At 36.7% G+C, this 18,912-nt stretch overlaps 1 protein-coding gene across 1 annotated transcript in view; it reads left to right on the top strand.

The window, feature by feature from the left end:
* The window catches only part of ASAP1 (ArfGAP with SH3 domain, ankyrin repeat and PH domain 1), a 129,364-nt gene that overhangs the window by 39,365 nt on the left and 71,087 nt on the right, over positions 1-18,912 (top strand). Inside the window, 1 exon segment of the mRNA XM_010002273.1 lies at positions 16,167-16,239. Within this exon segment, the coding sequence (XP_010000575.1) occupies positions 16,167-16,239 (73 nt within the window).

The following is an 18,912-nucleotide window of genomic DNA, read 5'->3' as shown; positions in this document are numbered from 1 at the left end:
GAATTGTAAGCAGTGTCCCAGAATGCTGCAGTAGTCTTCAAGGTCTTTGTTGTAATGGGAATACCTTTTTTTACAAGAAACTTTTTTTTTTCTTTACATAGGACAATTTTATTGTCTACTTCTGAAATGGAATATTGCAGTCATACAACATGGTATGCTTTTAAATATTCAGAGGATGGGAGAAGGGACCATGCTCCACTGCCCACAAGGATGCAATTTTTTAAGGGAAAAAGGGTTTGTCATAGTAGAAGTAACATTTTGGCTTAGTTTTGAGATTAGTAGTAATGTAATAGCTTGGTTTACTGTCTGTATGTTTCTAATGTCCTCCATATCTCTGCTGGTAGCTGACAGCAGATATTGACTAGTAACAGTGCTGATTGAAATGTATAGAGCTTGGAGGTGTAAGTATGCTGTGTAATTGCAACCCCACTGAGGGATGAGTTAGGCAGTACTTTATCCTTGAGTGTCACTTTTGAGATTCTGCAACATTCATAGAATTTGTGTGCAATATCTGCATAATTTTGCTGCCTAAGAAGGTGGTAATAACTGTAACTCATAGGTCTTGATCTAGTGCCTCCTTCCTCCCTGACTGGATAATACTTGTGAGTTACTGGGATAACAGCTTTTAAATACAGATCATCCTGCAAAATATTTTGTGGTTTTAGAAGGAGAGTTAGCACAGAAGGAAAATACTTTGTTGTATATAACTGTATTGTGACAGCTGGAGAGTTCTCCTGTCAGATATGGTGGGGGCAGGCAGTTTTCCAGGGACTGCTGTGCTTTTTTTCAAATCAAATTGCTAAGAATCCCATTTCTTTCTAATAAATTTGTCTGTTATCATGTCTATTTAGTACATTTGTGTTTATGCTGGTTGTGTGCTGTCTTCTCTTCAATTAGATTTCTTTTGAAAGATCTTACCTCAACTATTTGCTATCTTCTGATATATTTATTTTTTGATTGTGCTGTTTTGAATTATTTTGTTGTCTGTTGCAAATAAGCTTTTTAGGTTAGATTTTGTTAATGAAAAAATGAAAATGGTACTTTATGGTATATTGGGATTTTTCAATTTGCGAGTATCTTCAAGTCTCAGAGTATATCTTCATTAATCAAAAGTAGATGGAATGCAAGGGGTGCAGATGGAACAGATCTTAATGTAGTTGAAATATTAAATATCCTCTGGCTTCTCAGGTTATAGTTACATGACAATTTTCATGTGTTCAATATTGTGTGTCCATGGAAAGAGGTAGAACCACCACGTGCACAGTTATCCTTTGTGCTGGCTACAACAGAACAAAAAAGGCAATTTTCATTTGATCTGATTTTTTTACTTTGTAGTTTTCTGAATGCTGGTGTGGTGATACACAGGAGGTAATGAGAATGAAGGCTTGGCAGAGGGAAATGGGAAAAATATCTTTTTTGATCTTGTGGGAAAAATGAGCACTCTAGCTTTCCTAAAAAACCTGCAGGGATGCCTGTTGGCTTGTTGCTTCTGGTCATAATATACTAGCATGCTCTTGATTTTCAGCCTTCATTTGCTTGCCTGTCTAAATTTTCATGACACTACTAACCATTTTTCCTATACATTTGGTATGCATTCCAAAGAGAGTCTTTTAACCATACACATACATTTAGTATATATTATAAGGCATCTATTGTATTTTTTAGACATGCAAAATGGTTGTTATTTCCTAAAGAAAAGGAGGAAAATCCATTTTCATTCATATGCCTCTGCTGAAGTAAATTACATTTAGAGATTTTAAATTGTTATTAAAAATACAATGAAGAAGCTGCAGAAATTTAAAAAATTAGAAAAATTCTGTATGGCTAATTAAAAGTGTTCATGAAAAGGTACTACATTTATTGGTGATAACGTTGTGTCACGTCTCATAGCATCTAACTCTTGTGAATGTTTGGCAAGAGAGTAGACCTACATAAATTTAGGCATTTGTGTTCTGTACAAACAGGTTTTTTTTCAACTTTGTGAGTTACTGTTACTAGTAATTACTGTTACTTAATTTAAAAATACTGCAACCCATCAATCTACTATTGTTTCAGTACCCCAGTCTGTCTAGTTTTTATATAAAATCATTCTTCAATTATATGAGCTTCTTGAATATCTTTAAATCTGATATTGATATGTTAATTTTAAGCCCTGACTGCATCTATTATCATCAGCTAAGATAAATTTTAGAGCAAGATGGGATGAATAAATTGCTTCTGAGAACCAAAGTAAGTTTACTTTAAATGCTAGGAATAAATGCTTTTGGTATTAGTTTTATTTTTGTGCTTGATGGGGGTGGTATGTAAAGAAAAGAAAAATAATTGAACAAAAATATTAATAACTTGATTTTTTACTAAATATTCTTTATTATGTAATAAGAGCTCTTTTGGGTGGGTTTGAAACTACACCATGGCTTTGTCCTATGTTTAAGTGTAACCTATAGTGTCTAGTTACATATTATACAAGAATGAAAAGCTACATGATAATGAACAGCTTTGACCATGCACTGCTGTTATCATGTGGTAGCAGTCTTAGTTTTCACTAGCTTTCCCAAATTCCCTTCTTGATCCTGAATCATAAACTATATTCTTTAATGTAGAGAAAAATATTTCCAACCTGTCTGTACTCTTTTGAAGTAATATATGTAATCTTCAGCTGCAAGACTGCTATTTAAAAAACACAAAGCAAAATAAACAGACCAGAAAGCCAACAATACTTTCTTTTACACTGGTGATTTCCTATTCCTCCTGCATGCAAAAGTATTATTTCCAAACTTGATTTTGCCCAGCGTGCTTTAATTTCTATTTGAGCTAATCCTGCCGGAAGTGCCATTTGATGATTCACTGAGGGTGATTGTACCTTCGCCTTCCTTGCTGCTGCTTGCAGAATACAAGGGACCCATGTATTTAAATCCCTCTAAATAAGTGCTATATATCTAAAAAATGGTCGTAGGAATGCCTTTTCCAAAGGTGGAAACGAGAGTAAACCAACTGTAAACCTATAATGTTACAAGGACATGATAAACTGTAAGCAGTTTGAAGGTTGATGCTTGTTTTGTTTGGGGCTGTTGTGGTTTTTTTTGTTGTTTACTCCAGGCAAAATAAACTGAAAGCCAGTAGCTGCTGCTAGAGTATGGCTGTCATTGAATAAACTGCCATTGCCATTAGTAGAGCAACAATATTGATTTCTGAGAAGTTAGTACTTATTGCTGTGTTTAAGGTCCCTTATGACTGTGACTCACTGTGTGTGAGTTATATACGAAGCAGATGTTCTATCTGACAAAAATGCACTGAAATAGAATTTTATAGAGCAGGTTTTGCACATTTCTTTGATATTCAGGGTGAGTTGTATTCCTGGAGTGTTAGCAAAAGTGTTTTAAGACCTTGCTTGAGGAAGAGAAGGCTGACTGTGTGGTCTTCTCTAGCTCTGCTGAGTTTGAATCTTCTATTTAGGTGCTGCATATATGGGGAAGTTGTTATCTTTGACTAATTTTTGCTTCTGAAGCTGTAGAATTTGAATGCTTTAGAAGCCCCAAATCCTCAGTCAGCTCTCTCCCAGCTTATTCCTAAGACTTTTCCCTTCCTGAAAACTCTTCTCTTTTTTTGATAATTTGCATGAGCTGCCTCACAGTGCCTCCCAAAATGATTAAACAATGTAACTGAAGAGTGTCATAATATTTGGTTGAATTTTTTTGCAATTAAATACTCATTAACAAAACAGTTATTTGTTGAGCTATTAACACAACTGTATACTCATGTTATAAATGTGGCATTACTTACATTAACAACAGTCATTTACATCTCTGATCAGACAACTCAGTTGTATTTTCTAAATGGAATACAGTGCAGCTATTTTTATACCTGACAGTGTATTTTGAAGGATGTTTTTGCTAATATAATTTAGAGCTGTTTGAGATCTTGGATAATAGTTATGTTTGAAGCTTAGAATTGTTAAGAAAACTTAGAGAATATTCTTTTAAGCTCATCTGGCCTAATACAGTCTCAAAGGAGAAACAGCATAGGCTATTTTTACCAAACACAATACTAGGTTAAAAAATGCTGTGAAGTAGCATCTTGCTAGCAAAGCACTCATACTGTTTCCTGATGTACTGGAAATTTTTAAAAGTTTTGCTGTTTTCTTAGAGCAATACCTTTAAAACCAGCACTGGATTTAAATTGTTCTTTTGGGTAAGTGTTAACTTCTGTGTTGTTCCAATGGTGTTGTCAGGTCATGTCACCGTTTGGACAAATTAAGGTTTCCTTTACACTGTGGGATTTCAGTGTTGTTGGTATATCCTTTTCTTTCAGCATCGATTGATTGCTAAAGTTTATGCACTTCTCCCAAAGTCAGAAATTACTTTCTTGGCTTAACCATTTTGCCAGTGGTCACAATGTTTGCTGTCATCTTCAAAATAAACTGTAAAGAAGCTAATTTGATAGATATCCATTCTCATTTCACTGCTTTTTATTTGAGTATGGAGAAAGCAGACCTCACTGTGGTCTTAAGTTGCCTCCTCTTTAGCAGTGTTCAAGGCCAGGTCGGATGGGGCTTTGAGCCCTGGTCTAGTGGGAGATGTCCATGTCTGTGCAGAGGGTTGGAATTAGATCTTAAAGTTCCCTTTCAACCCAAACCATTCTATGATTTTGTGATAGAAGTATTCTGCTAATTAAAACACATATATCATTACATAGTATGTAATACGCATTTATGGGTTGGGTTTTCCAGCCTATATTGCTTTTAGAGGCCTGTTGGTTTTCTGTACCACAGTGAAGATGAGATGCACATCATAGTTTTCTATTGCACATTTATGCTGGTTGTGCATGTTGATCAAAGAAATGAAAGAGAATGGAGGAGAAAGTAGATATTACTTTAAACAGATTTTTAAATTAAAATATTGGAATAGAATGTTCTAATTATCATGCTTCCTCTTCTGTAATTTTCCCCACTACATTAAGTTTAGATTATGTTTGTATCAAAGAACATGAAATACAAATTCAAAATTAATGCTTCAGATCTAAATTATGGTCTTGTGAATTTAATTTTTTTCCTTTTGTAAGAGGAGTCTCAAAATCTCTCTTGGCTTTTCTTAAGTTATCTCTAGCCGAAGTCTAATTGTAATGATTAGAAACACAACTCCTCTTATATATGGTGAAACTTCTCGTTTCCATTTGGAAATTTTACCTTAAAACTAAAGAAAAAGATTGAATGTGTGCTTATTTTTTAGAGTGTTTCTAGATTGTGTTGTTCTGTCTCCCATGATCATTAGTCTACATTACACACTATAAAAAGGATTAGATGGTAGACTCTCTATCTGGTCGTCCAAGTGTAACTCTGAACTTCATTATAAGTGGTGGTGGTTACAGGTTTAATGTGTCATAAGATGAAGTCTTGTTGAGTCTGTCATTGTAACACTCTCTGATAACAAAATCAAACTGAAAAACCAGAATTGTAAGCAGTGTCCCAGAATGCTGCAGTAGTCTTCAAGGTCTTTGTTGTAATGGGAATACCTTTTTTTACAAGAAACTTTTTTTTTTTCTTTACATAGGACAATTTTATTGTCTACTTCTGAAATGGAATATTGCAGTCATACAACATGGTATGCTTTTAAATATTCAGAGGATGGGAGAAGGGACCATGCTCCACTGCCCACAAGGATGCAATTTTTTAAGGGAAAAAGGGTTTGTCATAGTAGAAGTAACATTTTGGCTTAGTTTTGAGATTAGTAGTAATGTAATAGCTTGGTTTACTGTCTGTATGTTTCTAATGTCCTCCATATCTCTGCTGGTAGCTGACAGCAGATATTGACTAGTAACAGTGCTGATTGAAATGTATAGAGCTTGGAGGTGTAAGTATGCTGTGTAATTGCAACCCCACTGAGGGATGAGTTAGGCAGTACTTTATCCTTGAGTGTCACTTTTGAGATTCTGCAACATTCATAGAATTTGTGTGCAATATCTGCATAATTTTGCTGCCTAAGAAGGTGGTAATAACTGTAACTCATAGGTCTTGATCTAGTGCCTCCTTCCTCCCTGACTGGATAATACTTGTGAGTTACTGGGATAACAGCTTTTAAATACAGATCATCCTGCAAAATATTTTGTGGTTTTAGAAGGAGAGTTAGCACAGAAGGAAAATACTTTGTTGTATATAACTGTATTGTGACAGCTGGAGAGTTCTCCTGTCAGATATGGTGGGGGCAGGCAGTTTTCCAGGGACTGCTGTGCTTTTTTTCAAATCAAATTGCTAAGAATCCCATTTCTTTCTAATAAATTTGTCTGTTATCATGTCTATTTAGTACATTTGTGTTTATGCTGGTTGTGTGCTGTCTTCTCTTCAATTAGATTTCTTTTGAAAGATCTTACCTCAACTATTTGCTATCTTCTGATATATTTATTTTTTGATTGTGCTGTTTTGAATTATTTTGTTGTCTGTTGCAAATAAGCTTTTTAGGTTAGATTTTGTTAATGAAAAAATGAAAATGGTACTTTATGGTATATTGGGATTTTTCAATTTGCGAGTATCTTCAATAAATACATTAAAATTTTCATTTATTTACTACCTATATAAAACTGTATATTTGTATGCTGGAAAAAAGATTTTGTAGCATAGTACTTAGTAGCCAATCCCCATAATCAAAGTAATGTATTTCCATTGCACAGGTACAGAATACACTTCTGTTTCTTACATTGTTAATATAATTCCATTTGTGCTTTTAAAGCAGTACTCAGCAGATTGCAAATGTGGACAAGAAGGATTTGCTCAGGGAAGTAAGACACAATATGCCATGACTTGCTAAAAAGTAAGAGTCCCACAGCATTTATAATGTAGGAAGACTTATTTATTTGTGTGGTCTGTGCAACCACTTACTCGTGCTGTGCAGCTTTAATGCTAGCAGAAGTTGGGAATCTTGTACAGTGGTATTTTCAGGAGCTACAGACTGTGGGTTTGGTGGTTTCTGAGCTTTGACCAGATTTTACCCATTAATGATGCTAGTGTGTTGATCTGCTGCTGGAGTAAGAAATAGGTAAAATTATGTTGCAGAGACATAAAAGCTGGTCACTGGTTTTGCTGTCTTAGGTTTCTAAATAGTAGTAGTAAAGCTGACTGTTATAATAAAGTGAGTTTGGATATAGTGGATGACAGCTGTTCAGCCAGTCATTGTTAGTTCAAGGGATGTTGTTGCCAGTGTAAAGGTAAGAGTATTGGCTCTAAATAGTTGTGAATGTCATGTACCTGGAAGCATTCAGGGCCGAGCTGGATGGTGCTTGGGACAACCTGGTCTAGTGGAAGGTGTTACCCTTGCCTGTGGTTGGAATCCAACCCAAAGCATTTTCTGATTTTGGCAGAACACTGGAACAGGCTGACCAGAGCACTTATGGAGTCTCCAAATCCGGAGACATTCAAAATCCACCTGGATGCCATTTTGTGCAACCTGCTGTAGGTGAGCCTGCTCTGGTCAGAGAGGTTTCACTAGATGATCTCCAGAGGCCCCTTCCAACACTTAACATCCTGTGATGCTGTGATATTGAACACCAAGATTAGTTTCTACTCAGCAAAAGCTGCTTTAGAGCCCGTGTGTGCGGGAAAAATTTGTATCTGTCACTGGGTGTTTTGAAGTGTTGTCACTAGTTGTGGGTTTTTCAGCATCTCCTACACAGCAGAAGCTAGAAAATGAATTTTATCTGTGTCATGATTATAGTTTTACTATTCTATTATCTCTAAATGTTCCTTATGCACAAAATTAGCTAAACTCAGAAATATTAATGTAACTTAACTGAAAACTTAAAGGAAGAACTGGCCAAAATATTGTTAAATATTCCCAAATATGTCAGAGCATGCATAAGACCTGCTCTGTGCTCATTAGGAAAAACGTGGTGCTAACTTCATTTCATCTAGAAGTAATCATACATAGATAGCAATTAGTATCTATGTTCACGTTCTTGCTGAAAAGGCTTCTGGTAGGAGTGTGATTGCAACAAGAGATCCAAAGATCAATTTTCAAAACAAATTATGATTAGAAATACTGGATTTCTGAGAGAGACATTTTACAAACAGTATCTATTGAGCTTCCCTTTTAAAGAGTAATACTTGAAGAATAATTTAATAACTCTTATTTTTGCAACTCTAGTCTTAGAGAATACACAAATGAGCTTGCACTTCTAATGTGACCTTTACAGCACTGAAGGACTTAGAATTTTTTCCACATATGCCAGTTTGGAGAGAGACTGTTGAGTTACATTAGACTATGTAACTAACAGCAGGAGGTGTGAGGGAAGTTCAGCTGATGGGATCTCTGCTACACTTTGGCTTGAGCTGAAAATGTTATTTTCTGGAAAAGTGTATTTCCTAAATTTCATTGCTGATGCTTTTCTCATTAGTTTGTGGTTAAACACTTAATTTTTTAATTTTTTTTCAGGGAAATCACCGTTTACTAAAAAGGCTAAATTGGTCTATTTTTGGGGTAGCTGGTAATGATGGTGTACTAAAAGATGTTGATGGCAGTTGTTACAGTCATAAGTGCTTGTTGATAGTATTGTTTTGGTATGCTTTAGTTTCAATCTTTTTTAAGTAATTCAGGACATGTTCAAACTGTGCCTGTCTATATCCATCTCTTGCATGAAGGGATTAAGTGTCTCTAGAAGAATCTTAACCACTTCCTATCTTTGTCAGATAGACATGTGCTGAGACCAACAACTGGAAAACACGCTTCATACTGGTGACTGGCAGGGCCAGTACAATATGAGAGGAGAGGGAAGGACAGGAAGGGTGGTTTGAATCACTTCTCCATGTACAGAATTGAGTTTGTCAGTCTACTCATTTCTGAGTGGGTAGCACACAGGAGACCAGTATTTGACTCTTACCTTTTCTTTTGATTGTATTTCATGGGGGGAATTGTGGGAGTTTTTCTTGTTGCAATTTCAGTAGCATGTATTAACTTATTAACTTGTCTAGTCTGGGTTTATTATCCACCCAATAAAGTTTGGGGTTTGCTGTAAAGAAAACTGATGCTGGTGCCGAGCAGCCATAAAAGTACCTCTGCTCTGCTTTCTCACATGGTTATCGGTACTGGGACTTGAGCAAGCAGTAGGCATATTTTCTAGTACATACAATAGTAAATGTCACTCACTGCTGTGTCAGGGTTGGATTGTTGAGTTAATTGATGACTGATTACTCACTTGAAGCCAATGGGTCATTGTGTATTTTCTGTGAAATAATTAATCTTGTGTCTTGACAATACACAAGCATGGCTGTTTTGGTGTATTATTTTTGTGGATGGGTTTTGGTAGGATATGGAATTTTTTCTAGTCCAAACCTCCTAAAAACAGAGTGAAATTCTAAAGCTCCTCTAGTATGAGGATGAGCAGTTTGTTCCAGTTGGAAAATGCATCTCTTCTGGATAGTAATCTACTTGAGGGGATTAATGATATATGCTGACATGTTAATGTGATTGCCAGTGTCTTGAGCTGCTCTTTATTAGTGAAAGATGAAATAGAAATCAGTGGGGTTTTTTCCCCTCTTAAAATTGCAAAGATTTTCAAGATTCACAAAACATACTTGGTATTTTAGTAGATTTAGAGGGCTGAAGGGGTCATGGTATACTCTGTGGAAGTGTGGGCCTGTAGAACAATGGAATGATTTATGGAAGAGCTAAAAAGTGTACAAAACACTTTTGTGATTAGTTTCTGTAATAGTGGTTTTATATCGATCAAGAAAGGAAGATTTTTGCATTGCTCACACTGTGCTTTTCTGGTTTATCAGGAGTAAGTTCTATAACAAGATGACCTGCCTGGTCGATGAGGCAAAGTCTGTGGGTGTTGTCTATGTGGACTTCTGTAAGGTCTTTGACACTGTCTCCCACAGCATTGTGATGACAAAACTGGCTGCTCATGGCTTGGATGGGCATCTGCTCTGCTGGGAAAAACACCAGCTGGACAGCCGGGCCCAGAGAGTGGTAGGGAATGGAGTTACATCCAGCTGGTGGCTGGTCACAAGTGGGGTTCCTCAGGGCTCAGTGTTGGGACCACTTCTTTGAAACATCTTTATCAATGATCTTAATGAGGATATAGAATGCACTCTAGGTAAGTTTGTAGATACACCAAGTTGGGAGAGAGTGTTGATCTGCCTGAGGGTACAGAGGCTCTACAGAGAGACTTGGACAGACTAGAATGATGGGCCAAGGTCAATGGTATAAGCTTCAACAAGGCCAAGTGCCAGGTCCTGCACTTGGGCCACAACAATCGTATGCACTGCTACAGGCTTGGGGAAGAGTGACTGGAAAGCTGTCCAGCAGTAAAGGATCTGGGGGTTCTGATATAAGCCAGCAGTGTGCCCAGGTGGCCAAGAAGGCAAATAGCATCCTGGCCTGTAATGGAAATAGTGTGGCAAGCAGGACCAGAGAGGTGATTATCCCTCTGTACTTGCCATTGGTGAGGCCACATCTTGAATAATGTGTCCAGTTTTGGGCACTTCAAGACAGGAATGATATTGAGGTGCTGGAGCATGTCTAAAGAAGGGCAATGAAGCTGGTGAAGAGCCTTGAGAACAAGTCTTATGAAGAGTGGCTGAAACTGGGGCTGTTTAGTCTGAAAAAAAGGAAGCTGACGGACGGGAGACCTCATCACCCTCTACAACTACCTGAAAACACTGTAAAGAGGTAGGTGTTGGTCTCTTCTCACGAGTGACTGGTGATAGAACAAGAGGAAATGGCCTCAAGCTGCACTAGGGGAGGTTTAGACTGACATTAGGAAGAACTTTTTCACTGAAAGGGTTGCCAGATATTGGAACATACTGCCCAGGGAGGTGGGTGAGTCACCATCCCTAGATGTGTTTAAAAGTCATCTAGATGTGGTGCTTGGGGATATGGCTTAGTGCTGGACTTGGCAGAGTAGGGTTAATGGTTGGACTCCATGATCTTAAAGGTTTTTTCCAAGTTAAGTGATTCTGTGATTCCACTATTCTGTGATTCTGTGAAATATTATTAAGTGTCATCTCCAGTACATAGACTTTTATGTACGCATGCATACGCACAAACACACGTATTTATATGGAATAAAAAGACACAAGGTTATAAAGAAAAAAAATAGTGATCTATCTAACTATGAGTTTGGCTTTTTTTAGTACATCAAAGATAGATACAAGAATATAGCACTTTACACACTGCACTGTATTTCTGGTTTAACATTTAGTAGCTATTATTACAGAGCATGGCTTAAAAATAGAAGTACCCTTTATTGAGAGGAGCTCAGATTCATGAAGGCGGAAGAGAGACAGAAACAGTATCTGTCTGTATGAACAGCAGTGCATGACTATTTAATCTAGAAGAGAGCACTGAGTGTGGCTTATAGGTTGTCAACATACACCTTTTCTGGCCTGATACTGTGTGCTTGTCATGCTGGTAAACATGTATGTGCAGCTACCAGTGAAACTGATCTACTCTGAGATGTCTGTCTCACTTCACTCCAAAATTAATTGGATTTTGTTTCCTCAGGTAACAAGTTTCCAATTTTATATTAGTATGAATAGCTGCCAGTATATGTACATCTTAAAGAAGGAGAGTGCTACAAGAAGTCTTCCCTCTGAATGTGAAATGGTAGCTCTAAGTACAAATTTCTGTTAGTGTGCAATGGGTGGATGGAAGATGAGCTAAATCTGTAGTACTCCAAAGGTGTGCCTGGTTTTCATGGAGCTGAGGTGACCACAGCGGCTCCTGACCTGGATCTCTGTGTAGCCAACATGAATCCTTCAGTGTGAGGAAGGAGAGGCACTGCTTTCTTCAGGAGTACAGATTTGAACTAGGTCGATGGTTTGAAATTGCAGATTAGGTTCAAAGTAGCTAAATTTTAGCAGAAAGGAGAAATCAAATATGATGTGGATGTCTGTGGGATTCCAAACTGTTTAGTTAGAACAGCTCATCTTGCATGATAAGGTTTTCTTGAGCATAAACTTCAATATAAGGGAATGCAGGAAGATGAAACCTTGACAGGATATATGTTAGAGATCATGCATAACACATCTGCTGAGTGAGGAGGAGAGAGCTTTCCTTGTTGCATTTTGTATAAGCAGATTAAATATGGGTGGATTTTTTCCCCTTCATTTCTTCATTAATATGTCATGGGGGGGTTGCTAACGTGAAACTTTCATTATTTTGAATAAAGATGGAGCTTGTCTCCAAGATTACTGTTTTCAAGAGTAAAGCTTTGTTCAGCCAAAGAGGTAGCAAATCTGTGCTGAAGGTACTTTTAGTAAGTTCTGTCTTTGCAAAATGATTAAGAGGATAAGAAAATGTTCTCTTGAGGAAGTTAAAAAAGCCTCCTTGGAGGTGGTATCACAGAAATGAAGAAAGAAGCATTTTCAAGGAGTCGGTGGTGATGAAGTAGTTTTTATTATATTGAAATGTAGATCATGTCAATACAGGGGCCTGTCGGTTCTGGAAGGCATTGTAGTTTTCAAGAATATAAATGTATGTCACTTTTAGTGGAAGATCAGATTTTTGGGTTTTCTAAGTTAGGGAGTGAAAATACTAGTATTCTAAATACTGAAAAATAAAATTAACAGATATTGCAAAAGCGTACTCTCACCTAAGGCTGTTCCTTTCTCCTTGAGTATTGTTGAGCCTTGAGTGCAGCATACTCCTTTGCTGCAGAGTGCAGCTAAAATTATTAGCAAGACATTCAAGAGGAGTGTAATATATTTAGAAACAAACTACCTAGAGATATATAAAATGAACAAACACACACACACAAAACAAACACAAAAAACCCCTACTAAACCACAAAAAAAGCCCCATCCCTAAACCCCATAGATCCTGGCTTTTGTATATCTAGAATCCTACATAGAATTGGGTTCCCCCTGTGGTCAGCATTTTGCGCTGTGCCCTGGCATACAGTTGTGAGTGTGTGTGGGCTTGTGTTACGTGGTGAATTTTGGACTGTGAAGAGCTAGTTCCTGTAAAGATTGTATTAGCAAATGTAAAAAACCAAAACTGATCTGTGATGTCTTTCTAACTTAGATCACTGGCTCCTTCAGGCAGTGGATTTCATCTCTGTGTATTACTGTTCTCAGTGATTGCTCTCTTAAAATAACGAGTGTTCCCTTCTCTCTTGCTCCCATATTAGGGATTAAGTTTAATTCTATGTCAAATTCAATTTGGAAGATTTTTCCTAGTTCATTTGTCTTAGTCTTCTAGATTGGTATCTTTAGGAACAATTAGTTGGAGTTTTTGTATTTGTTTTCTTCTTCCAAGAGTCCAGTTTGCTTCAAAATTGCAACTTACTACAATGTTTTGTCTCTGAATCTTACCAACATTACCAACATTGGCTTTTTTTGGCAATGTTGATTTCAGATTCTTAAATTATCCTGTGTTCAAACTCTCAATGGACAAGTGAATAATTATTTTTTCCTGGTCATTGAAGATAAAGACAACTGAGTAGAAATGTATGATAACAACTGTCTGGCATAGCATGCACACAAAAGCAAAAGCTTTTGACGTTGTTAGCAAAGGAATCTAAGGAGACCCACCTACTGTGGACTGTCTTGAAAAGGAACACAGTTCTTAATATTTTATTAAATTTAAAAATCTTAACCCTTTCTGTTAAGATGAAATAAAGTAAAAATCTACCATCTTACTGGGGAGCAAAGGTAATAATGATATTTGCAGTTCTGAATATTTGAATCCATTGTTATGCTGTAAATTAAAAACTAGAGATAATTAGAATTAGAAAGCATTTACATAAATTCTGTTGTTCCAAACTTTCTACTTTCAGCTACCATAGAAGTAGTTGTGTGATTTGAGAATGTGGTGATTTTTGGTTTAAGAACAAAAGCACTAAATTTTGTTACAGACTTTGATGTATTGCTCAGCTGTAATATTTTGCTTGGTTCAAATCAGGCCACTCCAAAATAAAACTATTTTATATTAATTGGTTTCTCTTTATATGGATTCCTACTGCAAGTCTGCATATACTGAAGCAGTGTTTTGACCTTTCCTAGGAGTGGTACCCTCACATGGTCTGCTGTGTTTTTTTGGAACTTCTTAATATCCAGTGTAATAAGCCTTAATCATCTCAGCTTTGATAGAGAAAGCTCTGCTTGCTGTTAAGGTTTTCACCACAGTGTTGCTGGTGATGGCCCTGCTCACGGAGCAGCTGCCGGTCTGCCAAGCTTCAGATACCAGACCCACAGGGGCAGCAAGCTTTAAATTGTTTGGATAATATGGATACCCAAAGGTGTCTGCAACTTGAACTTTGTGGTCTACAATAGCTCACAGGCTCAGCTGGGCTGCTATCCTAACAGTAATTCTGAGTACACGTTCTCTAATCTTCAGTGACATGAACTTGAATGTAATAGGGGGAAGGAACACTGCCAGCTTCATTATAACTTTAGATTATTGATCTAACTTTACTTATATGATGGGAAATTGCCTATGATCTAAATGATGGGAAAAAATATAGGAAATAATGAAAAATTCCCGTGTATGTTCTCCATGGATAACAGGGAACTGTGTACAATGTGCTATATAGGCAGAATATACAAAGCTCACACTTAAGTGAAATTGATTGAATCACTGCACACAGTACCAGTATGTGGCTTTAAGAATTGCATTCAGTTCTGGGCCTCTCATTGTAAGAAGGACATTGAGGTGCTGGAGCGTATCTAGAGAGAGCTACCAAGCTGGTGAAGGGTCTAGAGAACAAGTCATATGAAGAGTGTCTGAGGGAACTGGGGTTGTTTAGTCTGCAGAAGAGAAGGCTGAGGGGAGACCTCATTGCCCTCTACAACTACCTGAAAGTAGCTTATAGAGCGGTGGGTGTTGGCTTCTTCTTCCAAGTAAATAATGATAGGAGCAGAGGAAATGGCCTAAATTTGCAGCAGAGGAGGTTTGGATTGAATTTTAGGAAGAATTTCTATACTGAAAGAGTGGTCAGGCACTGGAACAGGCTGTCCAAGGAGGTGATTGAGTCCCCATCCCTGGGTGTATTCAAGAAACCAAAGAGACTGCAGGACCCGGCACTTGGCTTTGTTGAACTGATAGAATAAGAGGAAATGTTCTCTAGCTGCACCAGGGGAGGTTCAGACTAGACATTAGGAAGAACTTTTTCACTGAAAGGGTTGTCAGACATTAGAATATGCTACCTAGGGAGGTGGGTGAGTCACCATCCCTGAATGTGTTTAAAAATCATCTGGATGTGGCATTTGGGGACATGGCTTAGTGCTGGACTTGGCAGAGTAGGGTTAATGGTTGGACTCCATGATCTTAAAGGTCTTTTCCAGCCTAAGTGATTCTGTGATTCTGTGAAACATGTAGCTGTAGCACTTCAGGACATGCTCTAGTTGCTGAGGTTGTGGGGTTATTTTTGTGTTGACAATGTATCTCAGTGATCTTAGAGGTCCTTTCCAACCATGGTGATTCTGTGATTCCAGAAGTCTGGACTAATGTTCAATTTTATTTTTTTTTCTCCATTTAATAGTTCTTTCTCAAGTTAATTTCATCTCTTACAACAGATTATGAGTGGGTAGGAAGAAGTTATGTTTTTTTTAAAAAGAAAGTATTTAGAATCTAATCCTAGATTTATCATTATTTAGTAAAGTTTTCTTCTGCATTTTGAAAGTATTGCAGAAAAATTAAAATTCAGAATGATGTAATAATGAAAAAGCATATTTGACTGTTATTCTTATACATTTTATATTTCCTTTCAATGACATTATGTGATACAAAATCCGATTATATTTTTTATTTGCTACTTTTCATCTTATATATTTATAAAATTTCGTTGTGGTGTTTTTAGTAAAGTTAGTGTAATAATCTGTGTCGGTAGGTGGGAAAACACAAGTTAACAAGCAGAAGCATCTACTGTTTCTTGGGCTTTTTTCAAAATAGTTTACAACTTGAATAAATGCTTTGTCCCTTGCAAAACTGAAATAGTGTTTTTCTTTTAGCATTGTCACTGCTGCTGTACTTTGCCTTCAGAGTGTTATCAGTTCAGTTCTTTAATTAATCCTGAAGGGGCTGAATGACCTCAGACCTTCCTGCAGACTGAATGTTTTATCTGCATTTTTTTCAGACTGGGAAATTACTTACTTCATGGGTATCTTTTAAAATCATATAATATATTCTCTTGATCAATGAAATAAAAATTAAAAGTTTCTTTATTTGTTGTTATTGTAGGCATTGGATCAAGACAGAACTGCACTACAGAAGGTGAAAAAATCTGTGAAAGCAATATATAATTCGGGGCAAGGTAAGACATGGGTTTCAGTTTTACAAAAGAGCCTGAGTATTTGATTTCAAGTTTGAGAAGTGTCTTGCAGTTCATCCTGTTGAAGTGTATACCATAAGAGATGCTTGTCTGTTTAGGAGTGTTTGGATTTAAACATTTTGTTTCATTGCTCCTGATTATTCATCAGATTAATGTTTTCTCCAATTTTTTCACTGTCATATCTTTCTGCAAAGCCTCTAGAATTCCCATGGGTAAATTTTCCTGTTGTCATATTTCAATCAATTACCTTCAAATACAACAGTTACAGAACAGTGTGCTAGGCTGAATTTATGGCGCAAACTTCATAATGCATTAAGAATGAGAGCTTGTTAAAAAGTTTAAAAATAAAGAAAAACATATCTACCAGTAGATACATTTGATCCTTCAACTCTTGATCTCCCTTCGTAAATATGTACAATAAAAATTATATAGCTCCCTTAGCTAAAATATAAAAACTCTGATTTAGAGATTTATCATTGTTTTGTTTGCTTGAAGGCACTGTTGATGTTTTATAGATGCTATAGCAGTAATTTTGATGAGAGGGTAGGTGGCTGGAATATGAGCTGATAATTAATTTAAGTTCATTAACAAATCAAACACAGATCAATATATAAATTAGATTTTTAAAATGTTACCAAGTATACCTGGCTTCTACCCGTTTCTCTTAAGCTCTGAAAGCTGTTCTAAAGGCAGATGGGGTAGCTGAGCTGTATTACTTTCCAATAACCCATCCGGCTGTAAATACTGGATTTTAGAAAATCCTAGTTCTTATTCCCTAGCAAAAAAAAAATAAAATTGCTGATTTGCTAATTAGTTTAGCAAACATTTTCCTAATGCAGAACCACTTCTGAGTGGTTGTAGTTTCTGTGTTGTTTTGTGTGTGCTGTCCCATTAACTTGTGTTAATGGAAATGTGTGAGGTTTTTAATGTACTGTAGATTATTAACTATTCTGCCAACCACTAATATTCTTGGACTAGTAGCACCACTTTTTAATTAGCTTTTCTGTAACTTCAGTTGCTGACTGTTTTCCCAATGTACTGTGAAGCCTGAGATGAGAATAATATTTGGATACATGTGTGTTTAGTTTTGTTTTTACAAGTACTCAGGTGCTCCAATCAGCTTTTCCATTTGAATTCAAAAATCCTGAATTAAAAAAAAAACACATTTGAATTTCAAAACTGATGAAAATTGTAAAGCACATGAAAGTGCTCTCCTTGTGTTGAAACATAAAAATGATATTAGAGATTTTAGTTAACATTTGATTTGAGTCTTCTAATATTGTTTTCAATGCCTGTAAGTAAGCCCATATTATATAATTGTACTAGACACATTGAGTAAAAACAATAGAAGGTTGGTTAATGGTTTTAATTAGCTGCCTCTGCACTTAAAAAGGAGCTAGGAGATAGATAGGTATTTGATTTTCACTTGTTTTTACTTTGGGCAAGTCTTGTTTCAAAGATACAAGTTAGTATGAATTCTTTTGGATTAAAGGAAGCACTAGACATGATACTCTAGCTCCCTCTTCAGAAAGCTGTTGTGAGATGCTACACTGTCATTTGCATAGGTGTGCACAGGAGATGATTCGTGCAGTAACTGCTAAACATGAAGTAGGGTTAGTAAGAAGAGGAATAAATGCATGTGTTATACATGTGAAACCTTGAAAAAATGAATACAAAAACGAAGTGACCAAATTAAAACTCAAACTTGTTTCGCTTGCCTTTACAAAAATAATTGCTGAGCCTGTTGTTTTCTTTTTATGCTTCAGTGATGAAAGTTGATTTCACTGATGGTTAACTTCATGTAAAACATACTAAGCCAACTATAAAATGCACTGGCAAATATGAGCTCAGGCAAGAGTTAGGTGACTGTTTTCATATTTCATAAGAAAGCTTCTAACTACATTTTGAGAACTTGAAATTGGAATTTTGTTTTGTAAACTTAGTTGTTTGCTAGAAGCTAAGACTGTGTTTAAACTTCTATTTTAAAACTGCTCTCTTTTTAAAAACTCTAGCTAGAATGGTGTGAAATGTTTATTTAGAGGGGACAGAAATCCTTCTCTCTTCTATTCATACTCAACCAAAAGTCATAGCTAGAATTTTTTGGATGGTGTTGGGATTTTTTTGTTTTGTGCCTGAAGTAGTATTTGAACACTGACATTCACACAGTGCAATGTCTCATACATAATTCTTCAGAAAACCCTAGCTCTGGTGTGTTGGTTTGTTCCTCTTCATTGCTGAATTATGAACCACAAGGGACTCTCTTCTGTTACAAAAAAAGCTTAAATGTCACCCAAAGTAATTTTGCTTTTTGTGCACATCCCTCATGCATTTGTCATATTTACGTTTAGATCTACTACTGTGGAAATATGGGAACATGCCAGTACAGTAGTGTGGAAATCCCTTAGAAAGGTCTCACCCTTAGACATGAGTAAGAAATGTTTCACTACGAAGGTGGTGAGACACTGGCACAGATCGTCCAGGCAAGTTTTAGATGCCCCATCTCTGGAAGTGTTCAGGACCAGGTTGCATGGGGCTTTGAGCAACCTGGTGTAGAGGGAGATGTGCCTGCCCATGCAGGGGAGTTGAACTATGACCCAAACCATTTTGTGATATTTATCACCAAGTATCCACTGAGCAGAAGCTACTTTAGAGCTT

Source organism: Chaetura pelagica, unplaced genomic scaffold, assembly GCF_000747805.2.
Source record: "Chaetura pelagica isolate M959 unplaced genomic scaffold, ChaPel_1.0 scaffold27, whole genome shotgun sequence".
NCBI lineage: Eukaryota > Metazoa > Chordata > Aves > Apodiformes > Apodidae > Chaetura > Chaetura pelagica.
This window is presented reverse-complemented; position numbering and strand designations above follow the sequence as displayed.